Genomic DNA, 27,041 nt, shown 5'->3' with positions numbered 1-27,041 from the left:
GAGCCATGTGTGAGTGTTCTACTGACAGTGAGCACCAGATGCCAGACGTGTGAGCCAATGAGCTTTCATATGATTCCAGCCCCAGACTTTGAGTCTTTTTAGTAGAGATGGGGTTTCACCATGATATCATCACCACTGTATCCTGTCTGAATCTCTAGCCCACAGAAACTGTAAGAAATAAGTCATTATTGTTGTTCTCAGCCACTAAGTTTTGGGGTAATCTGTTATGCAGCAATAGATAACTAATAAAATATCCTTCCAGAATTTCCTCTAACTAGCTTCAGGGGAAAATATTTAATTACGTATTCATTCACTCATTCACTCACTCAACCATGAAACCCAACAGGGTATATGTGGCTTCAGACATGCTAATCTAGGGGGCGCAAATGTCATCAGAGTTCTCTGTCTTCTATTTGTTGTACCTTTCTGAAGTTCTAAGCTTTCCTCCATTTTTTTTTTTTTTTTTTAAGACGAGGTTTCACCATGTTGGTCAGGCTGGTCTTGAACTCCCGACCTCAGGTGATCCACCCGCCTTGGCCTCCAAAGTGCTTAGATTACAGGCGTCAGCCACTGCGCCCGGCCAGCTTTCCTCCATTTTACCACTCAAGATCTCAGGAGAGGTGTATTTCCCCCGAGTAGCTGCATAAGCCCCAAGGAAGACCTGAGTCACCTGCTGTGGCAGTGAGTCACGTTTTCAATTTCAAGTCACAGGAAATCTCCTAGCAATGAGTTTAACAATGAGTTTAAGCTATAAGGACGTTTATTATTTACTTAGAAGAAGTGCAGAAGTAGGAGGCCCCAGCACTAGTCAGGCATCAAGGATGTCAGTGTTTTCTCTCCTCCACTTTACCCTTATGCTTGGTGCTTCATGGTCACAATGTGGCTTCCCCAGCTTCAGTCATCACAACTGCCTTCAAGGCAGAAAGAAAGGGAAGGAACCAGAAACCGCCAGCGTGTTTCTCAAGCACCACACTTTTCTCAGGAAGTAAAATATCTAACCAGAAGCCATCCTCCTCCCTCACTGGGCAGAACTAGGTTACTTGGCTCCCCTGTAGCTGTGAGAGAAGCTGTGAGAGTCGTTGACTTTCCAGTTTCTCCAGTGGGAAGCAGCATGGGAGAAGGAGGCTGTGAACGGCTGCTGGGTTAGTGTCTTCCATGACTGCCTGGCCTTGAACTAATCATGGCCAGAGCCATGGAGTCTTTAATTTCGTTCAAAGGGTAGGGCCAGCATCACACAAACTCTATGAATTGAGCGGAATTTGAAGGATAACATCTGGGCAGGTTGTTTGCCCAAAGCAAGGAGGCATTAGAAGGTATAAAAATATCTGACCATACAAGAGTTGCTGAGTGTTCCATTGTATGGATGAACTCACAATTCTTTTAATTTGTCAAGTTTAGTTCCAAGACAAGAGGATGGGAGGATTGGTGTGGGTAACAGTTGAAACACAGGTGTGGAGTAGGAGTAGTACAGGGAAACAGGAGGTTAGGGCTAGAGAGCATTTCAGTATGGTTAGAGAATGGGCTGTAAGGAGGGTTAGGAGGAAATAATGGGTGATTGCAGCTGGCTGTGATCACCACGCTATGCTAATATTTCATTTAATAATCACAACAGCCACACGAGGGCAGTATTACTTAATTTCCACTCAATTCTCATGTTTCAGGTAAGAAAACTGAGACCTGGAGAAGTTGAGTCATTTGCTTGCATTACTCACTCAAGAACCAGAAATTAGCCAGACCAGAATTGAAACGCAGGTCTTTCCGATTAGTCCCCAGGTGGACCCAAGATTGGGCCTCCAGGCTTCACAGAGACCCTGCACTGGTTCCTTGCAGAAGGGCAACTCAGGGGAAATGGGCTCAGTGAGTCACCAGAAGTCACTTTCCTCCTGGAAAGGTCTGGATGCAGATGCTGCAGACTTGGTCGGTGTTATCAGATGTGTTTGGGGATTGGAGTTGGAGCTTCATTGTGAAACATCCTCATGCTGAGACAACATTCCTGGCTGGGTGTGGTGGCTCATGCCTCAGCACTTTGGGAGGCCAAGGCAGGTGGATCACTTGAGGTCAGGAGATCACAACTAGCCTGGCTAACATGGTGAAACCCCACCTCTACTAAAAATACAAAAATTAGCTGGGTATGGTGGTGGGCGCCTGTAGTCCCAGCTACTTGGGAGGTTGGGGCAGAATAATCACTTGAACTGGGGAGGCAGAGGTTGCAGTGAGCAGGGATCGCACCACTGTACTCCAGCATGGGCAACAGAGCGAGACTCCATCTCCAAAAAAAAAAAATTCTGACTCTTTAAAAACAAACCAAAACTACACCAACACTGAGCCATTCACACGCTCTCAGGATTTGGAAAAAGATACAAAACCAAAAGAACACTGAGGCAACGAGCAAGTCTGCCACACTGTAAAGGTATCAGCTCCACTATCTGTGGTCTCATCAGGGTCTCACCAGATGAAGTCTGCCCCTAGTAAGCTGGTCTGGAGCTACAGCTGGGCCCAAAGGCTGGATGAGCGCCTGGGGCTGTCCACAGTGAGCAGATTCAGCAGAATTGCAGAACGTGGCCACCCGGCTGACTGAGGAAGACCCTGTCACCATGGGCATGAAGCCAGGATTCCTTTGGCCTTTTGCTGCTGGAGGAAAACTAGGCTGATTCAGGAGGTCTCGCCACTGCTCTCTAGCACTGACCAAAGTCCGGATGTCAGACTGTGAGGTCATAAATCACAAGTCTCTGTATTCCTCTGAGCCCCAGTTTCCACATCAATAAAATGGCAATAATCACATCTGACGATTGAGCAGGATTCTACAAACTAATGGGCACAAAGCTCTCGCAAAACCCTACATAATGGAAGGCGTTACTGATGACCAGCTGCATGGAAAGTTCCCAAGTGTCCCTAGAAGTCTGGAGAACTCTAATGTTTACTGGAAAGAATAAGATAGATCTCTTGTTCTGATATAGAAGCATCCCAAATCCAGTCATATCAGCCGGGAGGCAGTGCCCGCTCGTGGTGAAAAGCATGGATTTTGGATTTGGACAGATCCCCCTGAACTGAAGTCTTAGGGAAACACTTGTGCCTCTGGCCAAGTAAAAAAGTAATGGTAAACCTACTTCACTGGAGTTGAATAAGGATTAAGTGAAATAATGCAGGTGAAATATCTGACCCTCGGTATATATAAGCCTCATGTGTATGTGTTCCCATTTATGTAAAACAACAGTGTAAGCATATGCATAGAAAGCAATTCAGAATGTACTCTCAACTATAAGCAATGGTTATCTTGGCGCGGGGCGTTGGGGAAACCAGGGGCCTGCCTTTTTCTCCATTATATAATGCTGCCAAGTTTGATCTTTAAAAAAAGGACCTTAAAAAGTCCAACTGTATTTTAAACAAAAGTTTTAATATCTGGGTAAATAGCATCTAAACAAAGAAAGAAACTGAAGGCAGAGCCAGGCCCAACCCTGGGGGACTGAGGAAGCGATTCTGCTTTGCTTGCCCCAGCTCAACCCCTGCACTAAAAAGCCCCGGCCCCAGCCCCAAGGTCCAGGCGGCTGTCCCGGGGGCAACCCGGCACCCCCAATTCTCCCTCTTCTTGCACACACACACACACACACACACACACACAGGCTCGAACCCCCGCCTCCCAAGGGAAAGTGTGTTTTTTAGGGTCTGTTTCAGGGCCAGCCGGGTCCAGGGGTCGAGGTGGGACTGTGAGTGGCCGGGGCCCCTCCCCAAGCAGAGTCAGTCCCGGCAGCTGCGGCCCGCTGAGTCAGCCCGGCGGGCGGCGCGCCCGGCGCCACGTGACCCGCCGCCACGTGACCCGCGCGGGGCCGGGCCGCCAGCGCAGTCGCTGCAGCCGTCGCGGGAGGCGTCCGCGTAAGTGGGGAGCGGGGCTGGCGAGGACCTTCCTCGCGGGCGGAAGTGCGGAGCGCTGCCCCAGCCCTCCGGCACCCGGTGTCGGGACCCCGGGGAGCCTCCCTCACCCATTTTCCAGGCGGGATTGGAGGGGCGATGGGGTCGTAATCGGGGTGAGGGACATGCTGTACCCCACCGACGGCCTCATGGGCTACGTTCGCCTAGTGCCTCCCCACTCCCACTGACCGCAGTGCTGGGGGAGCACAACGTCCTCCTTCGGAGCGATTACCTTTTCCCGCTTGTGCTTTGGGGGAAACTGAGGACCCAGAGAGGTTCGCAAAGCAAGGCGGGCCAGTAGGAACACCCTTCCACTCGTCCTGAGAGACCACGCAGCTCCCCAGGCAGAGCTCATTGCCCCACCTGCTGTAGTGGCCCAGCACGATCGATCCCGTGACCTCTCTACTTCTAGAGGAAGAGTCGCGGGGTAGGGGGCGGGGAGGGGTACAGTATCCCGCTCCCGTACCGGCAGCGGTTGAGGAGGCGGGGCTGCTGAGCCGAGCATCTGTCTGGATGGTAACAGCCAACATAGTAAATGCTAGGTGGTTTACATGCATTCTCTCATTTCATGTTCCCCGTCGTGAAATCTGTGAAGTAGGTACTATTGTCCCCATTTTTACGTAGGATTGGGAAACGGCTCAGAGAGAACTTAGGTCCTTTGACCGAGGTCCTGCGGTTGGTAAGTGAAGGAGATGAGATTAGACCCTAGGTCTGCCTCCAGTAGCGCCTCCTGGTGGGTTGTGGGTGGTGGAGGCGCCTGGCCCAGCCTCTTAGTTCCTCTGGGAATAGAAAGTCAGGATTGTTGCTGGGTGAGAAAGGCTTCTCCTGCCACCTCCGTCCCTTTCTCTGTCCCTTACCATTGATTCCTTTCTGTCATCCCCTCGCCCCCGCTGCAGGACAACATGAAGCTTATCATCCTGGACCACTATTCTCAGGCCAGCGAGTGGGCAGCTAAATACATCAGGAACCGCATCATCCAGTTTAACCCAGGGCCAGAGAAGTATTTCACCCTGGGGCTCCCCACTGGTGTGTTCTTGGATGGAGGGGGTGCCGTGGATAGGGGTGGAGAGAGTAGGCAACAGGGGCCAGGTACATAGGCTCACTCAGCCAAGGGACTTCATGGGGGCTCTGGGGTACTGGTGCTGAGAGAGCGCCTCCCTGCCCCTTCCATTTACAAAGGACCCAGCTTCTCTTATGAGTTGGTGTAGTCGCTGCCTGTTCCTGCAGGATCGTGGAGCAGAAAGGATCTTGGTTAGGCAGGAAGAACTTGATTTTTAGGCTACATCCTAAGTCAGCCTTGTCTACCAGGGTTTCTTAATAGAATTAAGTCTGATACCCTAAGGCATTCATTTTATGTAATGAATTAATTTCTCTTCTCTGCATCTAGATGGGTACTAGCTAAGTACCATCCTTGGGAGAATTGAGAAGATAGTCACTTAGATAATTTTCTGTAAGGCTTAATTAAACACAGGACCTAAGTAAAAAACAGTCCTGATTTCTTTTGGAAAAAATCAACATGTGGCTTTTTTAGAAAGATATTTTTGACCCCAGCTCCTCAAGACAAATGTCCTGATTATTTCTTTCAGAGATGGGTGGGTTTGCCCTAGTGGCCCTACATGACGCATCCATTAGAGAGAGAGGGGGAGAGAGAAGAGAGAGAGAGAGAGAGAGAGAGAGAGACTGTGTGTGTATGTGTGTGTTAGGGGGATCTTCAAACTTTTTCTTTTTTTTTTTTTGGTCTTCCTTGCAGTCCAAACTTTTTCTGTAAATGGCCAATAGTAAATACTTTAGACTTCACTAGCCATACAGACTCTGTTGCAACTACTTAACTTTTTTGTTGTTTGAAAGCAGCTATAATTAGCCTGGTGTGGTGGCACTCACCTGTAGTCCCAGCTACTTGGGAGGCTGAAGTAGGAGGATTGCTCGAGCCGGTAGATTGAAGCTGCAGTGAGCCATGATTGTGTCACAGTACTCCAACCTGGTTGACAGAGTGAGACCCTGTCTCAAAAAAAGAAAAGACAATATATAAATGAATGAGTATGGTTGTATGTCAATAAAACTTTATGGACACTAAAGTTTGGCCTGACCAACATGGTGAAACCCCATCTCTACTAAAAATGCAAAAACTAGCCAGGCATGGTGGCCTGTGCCTGTAATCCCAGCTACTTGGGAGGCTGAGGCAGGAGAATCGCTTGAACCTGGGAGGTGGAGGTTGCAGTGAGCAGAGATCGTGCCACTGCACTCCAGCTTGGGTGACAGAGCAAGACTCTGTCTAAAAAAAAAATAATACAGGCCGCAGGCTAGATTTGACCTGTGGACCAAAGGTTGCTGAGCTCTGCACTGGAGGTTTGCGGGAGTGGTATCCACCTGTGCCTGTGAACACCAATGTCTCAGGCCCTCTGGAGGCTGTGCTAACATCCTGTCTCCTAACTGTGGGGAGACCCAACCTCTGCATGGGTCAGAGTCTGGCCTTCTGAAACTGTTCCTTAGTTCCCATCATTGCAGAGTCAGATCCAAGCTCTTCAAGTGGCATTCAAGGCCCTCCAAGACCTGGCCTCTCCCTGCCTGTCCTTTGGGAACCAGCAGGACAGCATTTCCACACGGGTTCCTTGGAACATTCCTTCTGTTAGATGTGACACCTGTCAGGGTTCTGGGTGGAATCTATAGAAACCAACTCCAGCTAAATTAAGCAGAAAAGGAGTTTATTGGCTAGATATTGGAAAGCTCAGAAAATTGATGGGAAGGCTAGAGGTTTGGAAAATGGCAGGAAAGAGGAAGCCATGTGGCTCAGGCATAGCTGAGGCCTAGTCACACAGACCAACTGATTATTTTGGGTGGGCTCTGGAGAGCTGCCATTCACTCAGCAGGTATTTATTGAATACCTTCTGTGTGCAAAGCTGTTCTAGGTTGTGAGGATACAGCAGTGAACAAAAAGGATATAAACTTCTGCCTTCTGAAGCTTAAATTGTAATGGGAAAGACAGATAATAAACAATCAGCAAAATATAGAGCCTGCTAGATGGTGATAAGAGGAAAGGAGAAACATGAAGCAGGAAACGATAGGGAGTGTGTCAGCGGGGCTGGGGCTCTGCAGTGTTGGATGGTGGCAGGGAGGCTCTCAGCCAGGGGCCAGGTTCTGTGGAGCCTTAGAAGGTCTGGTGTTGCTGAGAGTGAAATGAGAAGCTATTGGGTTTTGAAAAGAGGAGTGACATGACGTGATCTAGATTTTTTTTTCCTTTCATCTTTTTATTTTGCAGAATTTCAAATATTCAAAAAAGTTGTAAAAACAGGTCAATACCATTCACCTAAATTCACCAGTTGTTACCATTTTGCCACATTTACTTTGACCTTTCTCTGGCCCTTGTTCTCTATCTGCACACACACAAGGTTTTTTTCTGAACCACGTGAAAGTAAGTTCCAGACATCCTGACACTTCTTTCTAAATCCTTCAGCACATAAATCCTGAGAATACGGACATTCTCCTACACAACTATGACACCATCATACCTAAGAAAATGAAAAATCAGGCCATCATCTCATATGCAAACTATATTCACAATTTTTTCTCAGTTGTCCACATTTATCTTTTATAGGTTGGTTTTTAAAAATTTAATCCAGTGTCCAGTCAGGGTTCATACATCTTTAGTCTTTTAATATACAGTGTCCTCCTGCCTTTTATTATGTGTGTGTTTTTATGACATTGACTTTTTTTTTCTCTCGAGATGGAATCTGGCTCTGTTGCCCAGGCTGGAGTGCAATGGTACGATCTCGGCTCACTGCAACCTCCGCCTTCCAGGTTCAAGTGATTTTTGTGCCTCAGCCTCCTGAGTAGCTGGGATTACAGGCACATGACACCATGCCCAGCTAATTTTTGTATTTTTAGTAGAGATGGGGTTTCACCATGTTGTCCAGGTTGGTCTTGAACTTCTGACCTCAAGTAATCCACTCACCTCAGCCTCCCAAAGTGTTGGGATTACAGGTGTGAGCCACCACACCCAGCCATGACATTGACTTTTTAATGAGAGTCAACTAGGGCTTCACTGCTCCTCAGGGAAGTCTTCCTTGAACCCTGAAGCACTGGGTGAGCCTGTGCTTTACCCTGTCACAACTGATGTTCCTGCTTTGTGTTCTACTCCTAAGCAGTGAGTTCTTTTAGAGTAGCTACTGTCTTTTGCTCCCTGTGTCCTTATCACATGGCCCTGTGCCTTGCACATAGTGCTTGTTTAGAGAGTATCATGTCAGTAATTAAGTCTGACATTTACTCAGGTACAGATCAGAGTGATTTCAGTCATCAGTGCACTGGGGATTCAGCAGTGATCAAGGCAGACACAGCCCTGCCCTCTTGGAGCTTACAGTCTAGTGGTGAAATAGGCATTAAACAAGCCATTAATGGATGGACGGCAGTTTGGATTGGAGTAGTGGGCAGGACTTCAGATCTGACAGAGTCTCCCTGTAAGCAGCCCTGATTCATTCCTGTATATCAGACTGGGGGTGCGAGGGGCTTTCATGGCTGTGGCCTCTCTTGCAGGGAGTACCCCACTTGGCTGCTACAAGAAGCTGATTGAATACTATAAGAATGGGGACCTGTCTTTTAAATATGTGAAGACCTTCAACATGGATGAGTATGTGGGTGAGTCTTTCTCTTTCAAGGATCTTTCCTGATTCTAGGAGACTCATGATCCTCCTCTCATTGGTCCAGCCCTGAAGAGGAATCGGGGAGCCAGTGACATTTGGTGATAGGCTCAATTATCAATACTTACCTCTTGGTTTACTCAGCTATAAAATGGGGCTAATAAAGCTGACCTCACAGGTTGTCAGCATTAAATGATATTATAATAGATGTGGAAGTTTCTTATACATAACAAATACTTAATAAATATTAGAGTATTCCCCCCCTTCTCTGCCTGCTCCCCAACTCCATGCCATTTCTTTCTGGAAAAAATGATTGCAAGTGGGATCCTGGCTGGGGTGTTTCCCCTGGGATTTGTGTCTGGGCTTTCTCTCCAGTGTGCAGCCTCCAGCTCACCTTTCTACCAGGTACACTTGGAGGGGACCTTAGATTGGTGACCTTCCTGCTGCTGAAAAGCTGTATCTTGGTCTTCTATCACTTCCCCTTCCCTGAGTCATTTTGTAATAGCTTCACTTTAAAAAAAAAAAAAATTGTGCCACTTTGACAGGCTAAGGCGGGCGGATCACGAGGTCAGGAGTTTGAGACCAGTCTGACCAACGTGGTGAAACCCCGTCTCTACTAAAAATACAAAAACTAGCAGAGCATGGTGGCACGTGCCTGTAGTCCCATCTACTTAGGAGGCTGAGGCAGGAGAATCGCTTGAACCTGGGAGGCAGAGGTTACAGTGAGCCGATATCGTGCCACTGCATTCCAACCTGGGCAACAAAGCGAGACTCTGTCTCAAAAAAAAAAGATTGTGGTAAAATACATGTAACATGACAGTTACCATCTTAACCACCTTTCTGTGTACAGTTCAGTAGTGTTAAGTCCATTCACATTGTTGTGCAACCAATTTCCACAACTCTTTTCATCTTGTAAAACCCAGGCTCTATACTCGTGAAACAACTTCTCATTTCCCCCTTCACCAGCCACCGGAAACCACCATTTTAATGTCTGTTTCTATGAATCTGACTACTCTAGTATCATGCTAGAGTATATAACTGGAATCATAAAGTATTTGCCTTTTTGACTGGCTTCTTTCACCTAGCATAAAGTCTACAAGCTTCATCCATTGTTGTAGCATGTGTCAAAATTTCCTTCCTTTTTAAGGCTGATTTGACATATTCTTAATGCTTAACATTAAACATTTTTTTTTCCTGGCTAAAAAAAAGTTGAGCTGGGCGCGGTGGCTCACGCCTGTAATCCCAGCACTTTGGGAGGCCGAGGCGGGTGTATCACAAGGTCAAGAGATCGAGACCATCCTGGTCAACATGGTGAAACCCCGTCTCTACTAAAAATACAAAAAATTAGCTGGGCATGGTGGTGCATACCTGTAATCCCAGCTACTCAAGAGGCTGAGGCAGGAGAATTGCCTTAACCCAGGAGGCGGAGGTTGCGGTGAGCCTAGATTGCGCCATTGCACTCCAGCCTGGGTAACAAGAGCGAAATTCCGTCTCAAAAAAAAAAAAAAAAGTTGATTTGGGGGAAGCCCGGAGATAGTTCTCTCTCTAACCACCTGGTGTTCAAGCTGGAATTTATTCAGGCTGAGCAGGTGGAACTGGGAGTGGATGGTGGGGTCAGGGTGAGGGGTGTGCTTGCTTGCTTTCTAAGATGGGCCCAGCCCTACCCCAGGTGGCCAGAGTGTCCCCAGCCTCTAGTCTGTGGTCATTGCCTTATGAAAAGCAGATCAGAATGTGGGGATTTCCCAGGCCTCTGGTGTGCAGTTACTCTGGCCCAGCCCTGTGGCCACAGATGGGTGGGTAGACACTTAAGGATACTGGCTCAGCCTGTCCCGAGTGGCTAGGGGTCAGAAGGCTGGTGCCCAAGGCTCCCAGATGGGCAGACCCCTGGGAGTATCTCTATAGGTCAGCATGGTGTCCTGACATCCTCCTTAGGAGGGGGGCTTTGGCTTGGCCTAGGCACGACTGAGTGTCCCATGGCCCCACAGGCCTTCCTCGAGACCACCCGGAGAGTTACCACTCCTTCATGTGGAACAACTTCTTCAAGCACATTGACATCCACCCAGAAAACACCCACATTCTGGATGGGAATGCAGTCGACCTACAGGCAGAATGTGATGCCTTTGAAGAGAAGATCAAGGCTGCAGGCGGGATCGAGCTATTTGTTGGAGGTGAGCTTGACACTCTGCAGCACTCATGTCCAGGGCCAGACTAGTGGGCAGAAGGACAAGACACCATGCCTGTCACCAGACAGCTTCCTCTGGGTGTGCTGGTGACTGTAGAGACAGAGGTGGGAGAAATGGGCCCTGCCTGGCTCTGTTACTCAGGAACTGTGTTATCTTGGGGATCTCTTTCTGCAGTTTGATGCCTTGTCTGTAAACTGAGAGGTTTGAGTTTGGACTCTTGAGTTTCTGTCTACTCCCCAGTCTTAAGGTTTTATGGATCAGTCCTGGAACTTATCTAAACATTTAACATCACAAACTCACGTAGTTCCAGAGGCTCCATACAGCCTCTATAGATAGCCAGTTGAACCCCAGAGAAGTTAGGTGACTCACTCAAGGTCCGCAGGCAGGAGCAGGTGTCTGCCTTTCCAATTTGTGCTCTGGTTCCTTCTCTGGGCTGTCCTTCTGTGTGTCCATCTGTTGCCACCTCTGGAGTTACCCATGAGGGGTAACATTGAACTGCCTTTTATTGCTCTAGAGATCACTCTTCTCTAGAAGACTGGGGAGGAAGAGGGCAGGAGCTCTCATTCTCTGAGATATTAGAACCTATTCGGGTTCTCTGGTGTTTTATTCACTGTAACTCTATCCCAGAAGCAGGACACTCTAACTATAGGCAGAAGAGACGGAGAAGGTACACTTTTCTAACAATCTGGGGAGGCAGAAGCTGTTTGGATTGCTTCTTCCTCAGCTTTTTGAGGTTGACAGCAAGTTAACAATGTCTGTGTGTGCCTCAGATAGAAATGGTGGGGAGGGTCTCCTCTGAGACAGTACGGTAAAGAGAAAGAAATGGTAGGGAGGGGGACAGATCACATGTTTAAGGTGTACCTGATCAGGGCTGCAAATGAGAAAGGTGACACAGTTTTCAATGGTTTTTTTTCAGACCCTAGTTAGGGAAGGAGAGATTGTCCATGCTTGAAATCTTGGATCCCTGGGACTCACAGCGCTGCACTGGCTCTCTCCCTGTAGGCATCGGCCCTGATGGACACATTGCCTTCAACGAGCCAGGCTCCAGTCTGGTGTCCAGGACCCGTGTGAAGACACTGGCCATGGACACCATCCTGGCCAACGCCAGGTTCTTTGATGGAGAACTCACCAAGGTGCCCACCATGGCCTTGACAGTGGGGGTGGGCACTGTCATGGATGCTAGAGAGGTAAGGGTGCAAGGGCCCCATCAGCCTTGCCTTGGAATGGACTTGCCTTTCTCTTGTTAATCTTAACTATACTGGTACCACCTACATATTAAAGATGAAGACATGATAAATAAGGCCAAAATCCTTAATGCCCTGTTACTCACTGTTCCTCTTGCCTCTTTGGAAGACATCATTATTCCCAGTGTGAGGTGAATCCCTTGAGCACTTTTTTGGTGCCTTTAGCTGACTGCCTGGGACACCAGGCTCTCTGGCCTCGGGCCCCTTTCATGCTTTTCACAGGCAGAGAGGAAGCCAGCATCACTAATGCTGGAATATTAATTTTGTACCTGACCAGGTTTGGAGAAAGGGGGTCGCTGGTTCCTTGTAGTTGGTAGCGGTCACTGTTTGGACACCAGGGATGCTTGTGCTTCTAGGCCCATGCTCAGAGATTAATAAATGTGACGATGTGTGATTAAAATGTAAGTGTTTTAAGCTGAATTTCGTTTTTCCCCTAAAAAATTGGCTATCATTTGAATTTGAATTTTTTGTGGTTCCAATTTCCTTACTTTCATTAGAACTTTAGAAGCATTTTCTCTTCCTTTCTGACGTGTATTCAGTAGGAAGCAGCTAAGACAGGTTAGATTTACATTTCTTTGCCCAAGTCAATAAATAAGCATCTAAATCAGTGAAAAAATCCATTTAAAATGAACTTTTATGAAATGAGTGATGGCACTCAGATTTCTTTTGGTAACCTTCAATCAGTACATGGGGTTTAGGTGTTTGCTTGCTGTTTTTGGCCTTGCAGCTTGGAAACGGGTTGAGGGCCGTCCTTATTGTGAGGGCATCTTGATCTGGGAAAGGGCCTGGGGCTGGAAATCAGGAAATTCGTTTTTCTAAAAAGAGTTCTGGGTTGCTGAGGGGTCCAGAAGAAATAGTCACATTCCCTCTATGCTTCTGCATTCTAATCTTTTAAGAAACGAACAGCAAATCCTGTTCACGACTCTGTGGCACATGTGAATTAAAATGAAAGGAAATCTATAGAACTGAGGTTTTTTTTCTCTTTTCCTGCCCTTGAATAGAGCTGAGTTCTTTAAGATCATTTACATTCTCAATATTTTAACTGTTAAGTGGAGACTGTGCCTTTGTTTTATTATATATAAACAAAACCATCACCCCAAGTCACATTAGTTCATAGGTTTAATGCTGTGAACTGAAAGTGACCAGATTATGGGGCAGCCTTTCTGGGATTCAGCCTTAGCGGCCCCACAGATAACTCCCATCGTTGCTTGCAAAGCGCCCTTGCTGGTGGTGCAGGTTGGCAGACCTCTTTCACAAACTGCTTGTGGAAAGTCACCCAGCCGATGAGATAACAGGCCTGGGCATGGCATGTCTGTTTGCAGGGCACCTTCACAGTCATCATCAAAGATACCTGGAGGCACTGTCATGTGGTGTTCAGGAACATGGACTTTGGGGTCATAAATGACCCTGGCCAAGTTACTTAACCCCCTGGGGCTCCATTTTCTTACCACATAACATGGGGATAATGATGCTGCCTGCCTTGGGTTATTTGTGTGATATAGCACAGGGAGCACTGAGCAAAAGTGTGTTGCGTGGTAACCACTTACAATGTGATATGAAAAACTATCATCCTTACAACTATCTGGGGTATGTGGACTGCTCCCCTCCATCACGAACTTGTTTTCTGATCCTCAGGTGATGATCCTCATCACAGGTGCTCACAAGGCATTTGCTCTGTACAAGGCCATCGAGGAGGGAGTGAACCATATGTGGACCGTGTCTGCCTTCCAGCAGCATCCCCGCACTGTGTTTGTGTGTGACGAGGATGCCACCTTGGAGCTGAAAGTGAAGACTGTCAAGTATTTCAAAGGTGAGGGAGGTGTGGGTCCAGGAGCAGGTGGTCAAGCTCAGGGTGTGCTAAGAGTGAGAAGGAGATCCAGCTTTGATCCTCTGGTCATTTTAATTGACAATTATAATCTTAATAAATATCAAACTTGACTGTATCACACTACACAGTCATTTCTCTTCTGCCTGTGACTGCAAAGATCCATTTCTGGAGATCTGTTTGCTCTGAGAAGGAGGAAAGAAAACACAGCATGTGGTCCAAGGACTATGTGGTGACCTCGCAGTGCCATTGAGCCTCAGGTTTTCTCTTTTCAAATCTTATACAGCCATTCCCCTCTAGGTGAGGCACTGAATTATCAGGAGGATCTTCCTTTCTTTTACTTTATTTTTTTGAGACAGGGTCTTGCTCTGTCGCTCAGGCTGGAATGCAGTGGTGTGATCTCGGCTCAGTGCAACCTCCACCTCCCAGGTTCAAGTGATTCTCCTTGCCTCAGCCTCCCAAGTAGCAGGATTACAGGTGCCTGCCACCATACCTGGCTAATTTTTATATTTTTAGTAGAGACGGGGTTTCGCCATGTAGCCCAGGCTGGTCTCCAACTCCTGACCTCAGGTGATCCACGCGCTTAGGCCTCCCAAAATGCTGGGATTCCAGGCGTGAGCCACCATGCCTGGCCCTTCTTTTACTTTAAAAGGATGCATGCTGCTTTAGGCTAACGTGAATATCCTCCTTTACACAAGCAGGTCAATTAGTAATTTGTTCTTTGCTGAAAAGACTAACCTTTAAATAGTCAACTCCCATAGTGATTGAATTTATAAAAGTTCCATGAATATAGTACTCCCTGTGAATAACTCTTTTCATACTTTTAGGGTGTTTATCATTTATCATAGAGAAAAGAGAGACGTGTCAGTTCTAAGACAAAATTTGAGAGCTCCTAGATGTTATGATTGATAGAGAACTCTTGCCACTGCCTGAATTAACTACTTTTTGTTTTTAACTTTTTGCAGGTTTAATGCTTGTTCATAACAAGTTGGTGGACCCCTTGTACAGTATCAAAGAGAAAGAAACTGAGAAAAGCCAATCTTCTAAGAAACCATACAGCGATTAGCCTGTGCTGGGACCGAGTGTCAAATACCCATAGGGAAAGGCAGGTCTTTCTGGAAATTGTCTTTAGAAGAAAGAATTCTATTTCTTTAATCTAGCATGGTTACTCCAGATAAGTGGGTGAACAGACTGTTCTTGGCTATGAGGCTGGGAGCCTAGTCATGGAGTTTAGCTATAGGGAGAATGACTTGTTTGTAACTTAATCAGAAAAAAAAAATCTCTGAAAAATGTATTCCATCATTTTGATGTCTGCCAAACCCAGGTTGGGAGTTTTAAGCTTTTTGTTCTGCTTCAGCCACAGTTCACATGTATGACACACTCCTGTCAGGAATTTTTCTCCTTACATGCACTGATTTTCAAGTGGGAGGGAATTAGGGGCTTGTGTATATTGGACACAACCTCTTTGAAGAGTCTTGAGAGTCCCTCTTGCACAGGCCTGCCCCTTGGTTGAGAACCATTGTTCCAGGTTAAGGCACAAATTCTCAATATCTAAAGTAAGTGCAAGGAAGCAGTCTCTCTGGTCCGTAACAAGTGCAATGGAAAGAAAACGACCCCTTCCTTCCTTCCTCTAGTTGTTTTCTAGTTTCACAGCTCTTCTCTGAACTGGGAGTACTTGGGGGAGGATTTGGGTAGGTGGGGCCAAAGAGGTGGCTTCTACTGATAAACCCAGAGCTTCAAGGGGCCCAGCCACGTCAAACTAGTCTCCCCCAGGGACTCTTCAGCACCGAAAGGAGGAAGGTGGAAGCCCTTTTCCCCCCAGAGCCCTGTTTTTGTGAAAGGCCTCACTGTGGCTCCTCTTTTATATGCTCATTAGTAGGTAGGTGGTCCACTGGGGCAACAGACACTGCCACAATTTCAGTGTTGTGTTCAGCCAGGGGGACTGTCTGGGCAGGCAGCTTAAGTGTGAGTTGAGTCACAACTCCTGAGTGTCCCGCTCTCCCGCTTCCCTAGGAAGTGAGTGCCGGGAAAACACACCAAATGCTTCTAGTATTGTTTCCCCACTTAAAATAGTTCTGCTCAGATTCACATGGTGTGGTCTGATCTTTTGCCCATTTATCCTTCTCCCCAGATCCCAAGGTGGTCTGTTGCTCTGGCTTCCTTTCATTCTCTTAGGCCTTCATGGAGTGGATGCTGCCTCCTCCTTGCTGTTTTTGTGCCTGTTTGAAGCTACCGCTGCCTCTGTTTTGGGGAAAGACCTTTGAGAGCCTGGCTCAGGCCTAAGGGCTACGTTTGGTACCCATGTTTTGTCGTTAGCTTTTCTACGTGATTGTGCTGTCATTCTGTTTTAAGTTCATGGATCAATGGATTTGTTTACAATGTGATATTTTCTATTAAATCCAGTATTTTCAAATAACATGTCATTTGTGGATTTGAGCCCCAAATTTAGAAGACTCTCTGGGCTATTTGTATATTTTAGAAAGAGCTGGTAAGCAAAGCCTCACACTCAGTCCTCTCAAGAGCTTGCAGGAAGGTCACAAGCAGAGCAGCCGTCTATTGATCTTTTCTTCAGTCATCAGAGTAAAAATAACAGATTTTATGAAAATGAAGCACTTTCATAGGAAGGTTCATTTCCTTCCTATGAAAAAGGGTAGGAATGAACAGATGAGAAATAAATTGTCATGTTCTGGCTGCACCTGAGATCCAGATGAGGATACAGCTGTTATAAAGACTAAGGCAGATTTGTGATGAGGGATAAAAAATTGCAAAGTATGGAAAAATACATTTAGGGTTTTTTTTTTAATATGATGAAATATCTTAAGTCAATATAGCCAATTAAGGAGGTAGATGTAGAAGTTGGAAGAAGGGTTTAATTTTTTAACAATTTTGAGGCTGGGTGTAGTAGCTCGCACCTGTAATCCCAATACTTTGGGAGGCCAAAGCAGGAGGATCACCTGAGATCAGGAGTTCAAAACCAGCCTGGGCAACATAACAAGACCCTGTCTCTACGAAATTAAAAAAAATTAGACAAGCATGCTGGTGCATGCCTGTAGTCTCAGCCACTCAGGAGGCTGAGGTGAGAGGATTGCTTAGGCCCAGGAGTTCAAGACTGCTGTGAACTATAATTGCATCACTGCACCCCAGCTCTAGACAACAGAACAAGACCCCATCTCAAAAAAAAAAAAAACAACAACCAATTTTGAGATATAATTTACATGCTGATAAAATTAACATTTAAATATAAATCCAGTGATTTTTATGTTTATGGAATTGTGTACCTCCTTACCACAATCTTTTTTTTTTTTTTTTTTTTGAGACCCTAAAGTCTCACTGTGGTCTCCCAGGCTGGAGTGCAGTGGTGCAATCTCAGCTCACTGCAACTTCTGCCTCCTGGATTCAAGTGATTCTCCTGCCTCAGCCTCCCCAGTAGCTGGGATTACAGGTGTGCGCCAGCACATCCAGCTAATTTTTGTATTTTTAGCAGAGATGAGGTTTCACCATGTTGACCAGGCTGGTCTTGAATTCCTGGCCCCAAATGATCTGCCTGCCTCGGCCTCTCAAAGTCCTGGGATTACAGGCATAAGCCACCATGCCCAGCACCACAATCCATTTCTATCATTCCCCAAAGCTCTCTACTCCTAACCCCAGTCCCAGGCAATCACTGGTCTGCTTTGTGTCCATAGATTTACCTTTTCTGGTCATTTCACATAAATGGAATCATGTGAGATGACATCTTTTGTGTCAGGCTTTTGTCACTAAGCATAACGTTTTTCAGGTTCACATAACACACAGCAGTAGTCCATTCCTTTTTATTGCTGTATAGTATTCCATTTTGTGGACATATGTTTTGTTTATCCAATCAAGAAAGGTTTAAATTTTAAGTATGTTAAAGAAATTAACTATATTAAAATTAAACAAAAAAGGATTTAGTGATGACAGCTAAACTGGACATGTCTGTATGAACTTGAGATCTTAGATCTGATGTCTTTCCCAAGTCTGTGTTTTCTTGGTTGTTCAACAGCACTGTCCTGCTACAACCCATGCTTATGTGTTGAAGTGGGATATATACCCCTGGGTCAGCTTGGGCCTCTAATATCAGGGCTCCTTGGACAGGAGCTAATCATATGTTTGGGGGCAGGGATCAGAGTGGGCCTGGAATATTTTGTTACTGGAAATAAGGGTGCTTTCAAAAATGTCTGGAGCTGGTCAGGCGTGGTGGCTCATACCTGTAATCCTAACACTTTGGGAGGCCGAGGCAGGCACATCACCTGAGGTCAGGAGTTCAAGACCAGCCTAGCCAAGATGGTGAAATGCCATCTCTACTAAAAATACAAAAAATTAGCTGGGTGCAGTGGCATGTGCCTGTAATCCCAGCTACTTGTGAGGCTGAGGCAGGAGAATCGCTTGAACCTGGGAGGTGGAGGTTGCAGTGAGCTGAGATCATGCCACTGCACTCTAGCCTGGGCTACAGAGCAAGACTTTATCTAAAAAAAAAAATATCTGGGGCTTGTCCCAGTAAGTCTGGGGATGAAATAAAACAAAACAAAAATGTCTGAGGCAGTTTTGAGAAGACAAAACAGCCAGTTAAATGGGTTCTCACTGACCATTTTCACAATTTGATCAAAAAGGAAATATTAAATACAGCTGACTGGATCAAGTTGAATTTGTAAAACAGCAAGTTTGATAAGAAAGGGAAAAGGTAACATTAAGTGCACAGAGTTATATTTCAGGAAGAGTAGACAGAATGTGTTTAAAGTTTTATTCTATTTAGTAAAAAGTGGCAGTGTTGACATCAATGGGTGCTGCCTTCCTTCCATTAGTTTGTTTATAAAGTAGAGGTGGACACAAGAGGCTGGCCCACTATTCCCCCGACGGCCTACTCTTCTACTCTTTCAGTCTTTCAGGGCTTGCCTCCTATGTCATTTACCAGATAACTCTTCCCTGACCCTCCAATATAAAGCTGCAACCCCCAAGTTCATATCCTTGCCGTGTGCTGTTTTCTCAGAACCTTTTACCACCAGACATGTATTTTGTTTCCCCCTAAATATAAGCTCCATGAAGGTAGATGTTAAATACTGCTCTATTCTGCTCCTATAGCAGTGCCTTGGTATCTAGAAGGCACTGGTATTTGTTGAACCATAAGCCTGGTAGTTGTCCCCGAGTAGTGATTGTATACAACAACCAGGGGAAATCATAGCATATTATATAATGGATGAACCAAATGGCCTACTGAGGAGATCTAACTTGGCAAATTTGATGCTTCTTTCCTGGGAACCAAAATACTTACTGTGATGAGATGCTAGTGAAACATGTCCATTTCCAGTAAGATACAGTGTGACAGGATTGAGTTATGCAGTAATGGGCCGGCAAAACAGTAGTAATTTGGACCCCAGGGGAGCCATTACCACCACCTGGCAGTCATACTACATTAACAATCACTTTGGGAGGCCAAGGCGGGTGGATCACGAGGTCAAGAGATTGAGACCATCCTGGTCAACATGGTGAAACTCCGTCTCTACTAAAAATACAAAAAATTAGCTGGGCATGGTGGTGCGTGCCTGTAATCCCAGCTACTCAGGAGGCTGAGGCAGGAGAATTGCCTGAACCCAGGAGGCGGAGGTTGTGGTGAGCTGAGATCGCGCCATTGCACTCCAGCCTGGGTAACAAGAGCGAAATTCCGTCTCAAAAAAAAAAAAAAAATCATACTAGTCCATTTAGCCTCCTCAAAGACTAATTTGTAAGGTCCCAAACTTCTAACCCCTCTACCCCAGCTTTCCTCTCAGCCGATGACCTCGAAAACAAAAGCAATCAGAAAAGAATGCCCGTGAATTCCCACCATCACACACCCACAAGCCAGCCCTGCTCTCACACTCTGCTGTCCTCCTGTTACCAGCTCCTTGGCCCAGCCCTCTGCTTGCACATCAGATCCCGTCCTCTCTTGCCTCCTTGAAGATGTTGTTCTGACAACACTCCATCTCTCACCTACAGCATCAAATTGTCCTCTCCTGGACCACTCCTATGGCATTCAAGACAAGATTTAAAAACAAAACTCTACCTCATTTGCCCTCTCTGCTACATCCTCATTTCTCTGATCTTCTTTAGAGCAGTTTCTGGAGTTACTCATGCTCTAACTTTAATCTCTCCCTCTTCTGTTCTCTCTTCTCCTTCTGGTATGGTAGTCTCCCTTCATCCGCAAGGTATATATGTTCCAGAATCCCCAGTGAATCTGAAATGTGGACAGTACTGAAACCGATACAGTTTTTCTTTATATACATATGCCTATGCTAAAGTTTAATCTATAAACTAGGCACAGTAAGAGATTCACAGAAATAAAACAGAATCATAAGAATACACTGTAATAAGTTATGTGAGCGTTGTCTCTCTCCCTCTCTCAAAATTTTACTGTATTGCACTTACCTATTTTTGGACTACAGTTGACCATAGAAAGTGAAACTGTGGGTAAGGGGAACTACCATATTCCTATTATGCAGAGCTGTGCTTTTCTTTCTTCTTTCCTTTCTTTCCTTCTTTCCTTTCTTTTCTTTTGAGACAAGCTCTCACTCTGTTGCCCAGGCTAGAGTGCAGTGGCAACATCTCAGCTCACTGCAAGCTCTGCCTCCCAGGCTCAAGCGATCCTCCCACCTCAGCCAGCCTCCTCAGTAGCTGGGATTACAGGTATGTGCTGCCATGCCTGGGTAATTTGTGTGTGTATGTGTGTGTGTGTGTGTTTTGTAGAGACTGGTTTTTGCCATGTTGCCCAGGCTGGTCTCAAACTCCTGACCTCAAGCAATCACCTGCCTCAGCCTCCCAAAGTGCTGGGATTCCAAGTGCAAGCCACTGCATCCAACCTACACTTTTTAAAATTATCCAGCAGTTCTTGGATATTCTGTTTTTAAAAAACTTTCCATTCCTTTTTGAAATTTTTCAGTTTCAATTTGGGCAGTTTCTATTGATGTATCTTCAAGCTCACTGATTCTTTGTGGCAGCGTTCAGTCTTATGAGCCCATCAAAGGTATTCATCTCCGTTTCAATGTTTTATTTCTAGTATTTCTTTTGGATTCCAAGTTTCCATCTCTTGCTTGTATTACCTGACTATTCTGGCATGTTTTTCACTTTTTCTATAAGAGACCTGGCACATTAATCAGTTATTTTAAATTCCCAGTCTGATAACTCCCAAATCTCTACCATATCTGAGTCTGGCTCTGACGCTTGCTTTGTCTCTTTTTCCCTTTTAGCACGTTTTGTACTTTTTTACTAAGGCCAGACATGATGTCTTAGGTAACAAGAACTGGGGTAAACAGGCCTTTAATGTAAGTTGTGTGTTTATCTGGCTAATAGGCTGCGTCTAATGTTCGCTGTAGGTGCTAGAGGCTCTGATTTTCCTCAGTGTCCTTGTCTTCCCTGTTGTCTTTGGGTTTCCCTAGAAATTCCTTCTTAAAATAGAGTCTGTGTCTTGCAGCTCTCTCTGTTGTAATCCACTGTTATCCTGGAGCCCTACTGATGGTATTGTATTGGTGAGGAGAAGTACTGCATACTCTTATGATTAAATCTGTCTTTTCTTTTTTTAGTGGAGCCTTGTTTTTTCCTCCTATGTGAGACAGGAAGGCTAGAGGCAGGTTGAGCCATCCATCTGCCTTTCTCCTAGGCTAGAGAAGGCTCCTGCAAGTAGTTTTCCCTGAGAAAACTGTTCTCTGCCATGGAGAACAGAAGCTCCGGGGCTACTCTCTTTCTGGATGTATTTCAAAATGGTTACTTTCCCCTTCGTGTGTCCAAAGCACAAGGGAATTTTCCTGCCATCTTTACAGGAGAACCCAGTGAGTCTCCTTGAGGTAAAACCCACCAAAGTGTGGGGTCCTCTTAGACTAGCTCCCGGTTTTGAATTCTCAAGCTAGTTAGTCCACACACAGCTCACAGCAATTTGTTTAGATCTCAATTACTGTCTCCAGCAGCTTTTAGGTGAGCCGATCTCCTCTATTTTCCTGCTTGTTTTTGCAGTGAAGATTTGCCCTGTGACCTCAATTCACTGGCAGATGTAAGAAAAGCTGTTTATCAGTTTGCTCAGCCTTTTTCTTATTATGAGGACACCCCATTCTTTCTCAAACACATTCCAGATTTGCAACTGCCCTCCAATGAAACAGCACTTGTCAAAGTCCCAGGGACCTCAACACTGACTGCTACAATTTTTACAGCTCACAGTACTTGACCTTTTTGCAGTGTATGACACAGTTGATTACTCCTTCCCTTAAACTTGACTTGGTTTCCAAGACACCACACACAGCTGGTTTTCTTACCTTACTGGCCACTGTCTGTCTTTGCTGGTTCTTCCTCATCTCCTTGACCTCTTAGCATCTAGAGTGACCAATACTCAGTCCTTGGACCTTTCTCTATATACAACTCACTCCCTTAGTAATCTCATCTAGTCTCATGGCTTTAAATACCATTTACATGTTGACTCCCATAATTCTATCTCTAGCCTGAGTCGCTCCCTTCAACTCTGGACTAGAACATCCTGCTGCCTATCTGTCATCTCCCCTGGAATAACTACCAGGCATCTCAAACTTACCTGTCCACAACCAAATTCCTGATACTCAGCCACAAATCTGTGCTACCTACAGGTTTCTCATCTCAACTGCTCAAAAATACCTAGAAATCAACCCTGATGCATTATTTTCTCACATTATACATCAAGCCTATCAACAACTCCTATTAGTTTTACCTTCAAGTACAGAATCTAATCAATTCTCAAGATTCTAACTTCCGGCACCCTGGTAAAAGCCAACTGCACTTCTCACCTGAGCTACTGTAAATGGCCTCCTAATTGGTTTGTTTCCACCTTTGCTCACCATCCCCCTAAAACACAAGCCAGACCCTATGACTACTCTGCTCAATGCCCTCCATCTCAGAGTGGCAGCCAAAGTTCACACAAGGCTCTATACAGTCTACAGCACCACCTGCTCATATCCCGTCTCTCACTCTTCCTTGGTTTGCTTCAGCCCTGACTGGCTACCACAGTTCCTAGAGCCCGCTTACATGCTTATATCCCAAGGGCTTTGCCCATGCTGTCTCTGCCTGGAATTCTCTCCTCCCAGGTGTCCAGAAGGTTCAATTTCACACTGCCCAGCCTTGGTTCAAGTGCTATCATGATGGGAGTCTTCTCTATAAGATTCCGACATTTCCCTGCCTCCCCTAACTCTGTATTTCTTCTCCCCAACTTCTATGACTTTTTTTTTTTTTTTTTTTTTGAGACAAAGGTCTTGCTTTGTCATTCAGGCTAGAGTGCAGTGGTGTGATCAAGGCTCACTGCAGCCTTGACCGCCTGAGCTCAAGAAATCCTCCTGCCTTAGCATCCTGAGGGGCAGCTGGGACTACAGGCACATTACCACTGCAGCCAGCTAATTTTTCATGCTTTTTTTTTTTTTTTTTTTAGAGACAGGGTCTTGCTATGTTGCCCAGACTGTTCTCAAAACTCCTGGCTTCAAGTGATGCTCTCACTTCAGCCTCCCAAAGCACTGGGATTACAGGCATGAGCCACTGCACACGGCCCCATGGCACTTGTCTTCTGATGAACCAAATAATTTACTGTGTCTCTTTCCTTCTGCCAGAATTTAAGTTCCACATGGGCAGGGATATTATGTCTGTTTTATTTACTGCTACATTCTCACCACCCTGAAAAAGAGTAAGGCCCATTGCAGGGTATTCCATCAATATTTGTTAAATAAGTGAGTTATTCTAGGCAATACTATAGGTTGCGAAAAGTAGAATGAGACTGAGGGTAAGACCCACAATTGCTTTTAAAATTTATGTGTATTTATGTTGTATTAGTGTAAGTTTAGTTGTTTTTCCTTTTTTCGTTTTTATAATGAAGGGAAAAAAAGAGATACAAGCAAGGTAAAGAAGTGACTATGCTGACTTTGTACTTAGCAACTTCAGCATCAAATCTCCTTAAGTTTCCAATGTACACAATCTTCTCCAAAGCATCCTCTGGCTCAGAGAAATGTGGGAATCCTTGGAGTGGTAAATCTTCAGACAACCTGAGAAACTGTACAGACTACACAATGGGTGCTGAAAGTTGATTATTACCATCAACATTTGTTAAGAATACCCCTAAAGCTCCCAGCCAGATTTCTGACCACATTCAGTCTGGCTTGATTTTTTTTAGTTAAGATAAAGTTTGGGGAGCAGGCTGGCTCCTCTTACCAGCATCAGAGGGGACCATGATGTTACAATTCCTTGGTCCTACTTAGGGAGTTTCATATACAACTTCATTTCCCTACTTCGGTGGCTGAAGGTAAGTGCCACTATCAGGAATGACACTCTGCTATGTAACAACTGCATGTCAACTGTGGTTCACGTACACTTTTAAGTATTTAAAAATTTCTGATAATACTGCTGTTCCTGCCTTGCTAGTATTGTTAGATACCATTCTGTCTACTAACGTATAAAAGACTATAATGAAATATAATGAGAAAAATTTAAATACCAGAAGTTACATCTACTTCTAAAACAAAACATACTCTTACCTGTCTTAACCAGTGACTATATATTTTTTCATCAGTTATCATTAGTTTATTATAAAAGAGAGATACGGAAATTATTTACATGATGAAAGATTTCAGAACTTCAGTGGAATGGGTAGCTTCATGTTGACGCCATTTCAATAGTGACTTATTTCAGTCTATGTACTTTCCAAGAATGTCACCATCTCTAAATAGGAAATAATCCTTGTCATCTAGAACTACTTTGGTGCCTCCATATTCTGGGAGAAGAACTTTATCTCCAACTTTGATGGTAACTGGTTGAATCTCTCCACCCTTTCCTTTAGAACCCGATCCAATAGCAACTACTGTTGCTTGCAACACTTTTCTTTGAGATTTTTCTGGAAGCATAATGCCTCCTGTGCTTACAGTTTCAGCAGCACTCTTTTCAACCAATACTCGGTCAAAGAGTGGAAGAAACTTTCTAAACACCTGTACTGCCGTGAGTCCCTCCGCCTCAGATTCATACTCTCCTCTGGCGCACCGTGGCAAGGAGACCGCCAGTGACTATAACATGGGAACTTCTGCCACCTGCTGGCAAAGTTAATACTAGGTGGGAGATCCAAAGTCCAGTCAAAATTCTGAAATTCCCTTTCAAAGCAGCCAGCCGCGTGAATAACTTTATTATTATCTCCTCTTATTAACTCTCATTACTCTTGACAGAAAAAATAAATACTAAGTACATTAAGAGATTGCTAATGTAAATTAGAACTGTCTACGAGGCCGGGCGCGGTGGCTCACGCCTGTAATCCCAGCACTTTGGGAGGCCGAGGCGGGTGGATCACGAGGTCAAGAGATCAAGACCATCCTGGTCAACATGGTGAAACCCCGTTGACAAATACAAAAAATTAGCTGGGCATGGTGGCGCGTGCCTGTAATCCCAGCTACTCAGGAGGCTGAGGCAGGAGAATTGCCTGAACCCAGGAGGCGGAGGTTGCGGTGAGCCGAGATCGCGCCATTGCACTCCAGCCTGGGTAACAAGAGCAAAACTCCGTCTCAAAAAAAAAAAAAAAAAGAACTGTCTACGACTAAAAAAGAAGACTTTGGGCAAATGACTTTGGGCCAGGCATGGTGGCTCACACCTCTAATCCTAGCACTTTGAGAGGCCAAGGCGGGTGGATCACTTGAAGTCAGGAGTTCAAAACTAGCCTGGTCAACATGGTGAAACCCCATCTCTACTAAAAATACAAAAAAAAAAAAAATTAGCTGGGTGTGATGGAGGGCACCTGTAATCCCAGTTACTCAGGAGGCTGAGGCAGGAGAATCTCTTGAACCTGGGAGGCAGAGGTTGCAGTGAGCCAAGATCATGCCACTGCACTCCCGCCTGGGTGACAGAGTGAGACTCTGTCTCAAAAAAAAAAAAAAAAAAAAAAAAAAAGACCGCTGACAACACTACAAGTCTGTCTGGGAATATGGCTTCTTCTGATTGTCAGCCTTTCTTACCTTCACCAGCTCCTCCACAGGTCAACAGGAAGGGATACATCTACTCAACAAGCTTTGGGATTTAGCCAAGATGGCGAGCTAATTCTCACATCAGTGCACAGTCTAATGGGTCCAGCTGACTTCCTGACTTGATCAACTTGCCCAATGTTTAATGTTTCTCGAGAAGCTGAGCAGAAAAATTACCAGAACGGGTGAACAGCCTAAAACTGCATATACAGCACTGGAGTATCCTGAGAAGTAACCAATTTAAAGCTACAAAAGATCTCAGTCAAAAAGAAATCATTGATTTGCTGAGCCTGCTAGGATTAAGTTATCTGTCTTTAAAAGTTTTTTGGGCTCCTGCCCAATCCAGATATACCAAGGTATAATGAATGTTTATATAAAAATAAAAACAGATGAGACAACTGTGACAGCTGAGTGGGGTGTAAGGGAACACAATGACTAAATTTAATAATGTGGTATCCTAGAAGGGATCCTGGAACAGAAAAAGGACATTAGGTAAAACTAAGAAAATCTGAAAAAAGTATGAACTCAATAGCAATACTGCTTCATTAATGTGATAAATGTGCCACACTAATATGTTAATAAGGAAAACCGAGTATGGGGTACATGGGAACGCTGTACAATCTTTGCAATTTTTCTGTAAATCTATATTCTAAAATATAGTGTCTTTTAAAAAAAGGATGGTTTGTTAATAGGGTAGCTAAATAAAAATTATCATAATAAAAATTAAAACTAAAAGAAAGATGGATGAAACAAGATGCATCTCAATTGACAGAGGCAGGTCCTTAAGTTAGTTCGATTGCAAGCTTAAAATGTCACAGAGCTTCTATTTTGACTTTTTAAAAAAAGTTATTTGGTAGCTTATTTTCATTTATCAGCTCTAGACCCAAACTTTTTATGTAAAAATGAAGAGACACTGACTCTTCAAACTCCCCCACAAAACACCCAGGAGCCTAGGCACCATGACTCATGCCTGTAATCCCAACACTTTGGCAGGCAAAGGCAGAGGATCACTTGAACTCAGGAGTTTAAGATCAGCCTGGGTAATATAGCGAGACTTCATTTCTACTAAACATTAAAACAAAAAACAAACAAACAAAAAAACTAGCTGGGTATGACAGCACGTGCCTGTAGTCCCAGCTGCTCAGGAGGCTGAAGTGGGAGAATTACTTCAGACCAGGAGAGCAAGGCTGCAGTGAGCTATGATTACACTACTGCACTCCAGCCTGGGTGACAGAGTGAGGCCCTGTCTCAAAAGAAAAAAGACCCAT

At 45.2% G+C, this 27,041-nt stretch overlaps 1 protein-coding gene across 2 annotated transcripts; it reads left to right on the top strand.

Moving 5' to 3' along the window:
• Nucleotides 1-3,832: 3,832 nt before the first annotated feature.
• GNPDA1 (glucosamine-6-phosphate deaminase 1) lies at nt 3,833-15,345 on the top strand. 2 transcript variants are annotated; one of them, XM_012461225.2, is made up of 8 exons: nt 3,856-3,870; nt 4,531-4,585; nt 4,803-4,932; nt 8,434-8,535; nt 10,523-10,705; nt 11,723-11,907; nt 13,600-13,774; nt 14,755-15,345. In XM_012461225.2, exons 3-8 carry the CDS (start codon nt 4,809-4,811, stop codon nt 14,853-14,855), a joined length of 870 nt encoding a protein of 289 aa, XP_012316648.1. In that variant the 5' UTR covers nt 3,856-3,870; nt 4,531-4,585; nt 4,803-4,808; the 3' UTR covers nt 14,856-15,345. The 2 variants fall into 2 exon arrangements, with proteins under 2 accessions (XP_012316573.1, XP_012316648.1); XM_012461150.2 differs by lacking the exon at nt 4,531-4,585 and having other exon boundaries at nt 3,833-3,870.
• Nucleotides 15,346-27,041: the final 11,696 nt, after the last annotated feature.

Source organism: Aotus nancymaae, unplaced genomic scaffold, assembly GCF_030222135.1.
Source record: "Aotus nancymaae isolate 86718 unplaced genomic scaffold, 86718_ANA_hifiasm-v0.15.2.pri h1tg000064l_1, whole genome shotgun sequence".
NCBI lineage: Eukaryota > Metazoa > Chordata > Mammalia > Primates > Aotidae > Aotus > Aotus nancymaae.
Note: the sequence above shows the minus strand (reverse complement) of the source record. Positions and strands in the feature narration are given on the sequence as shown.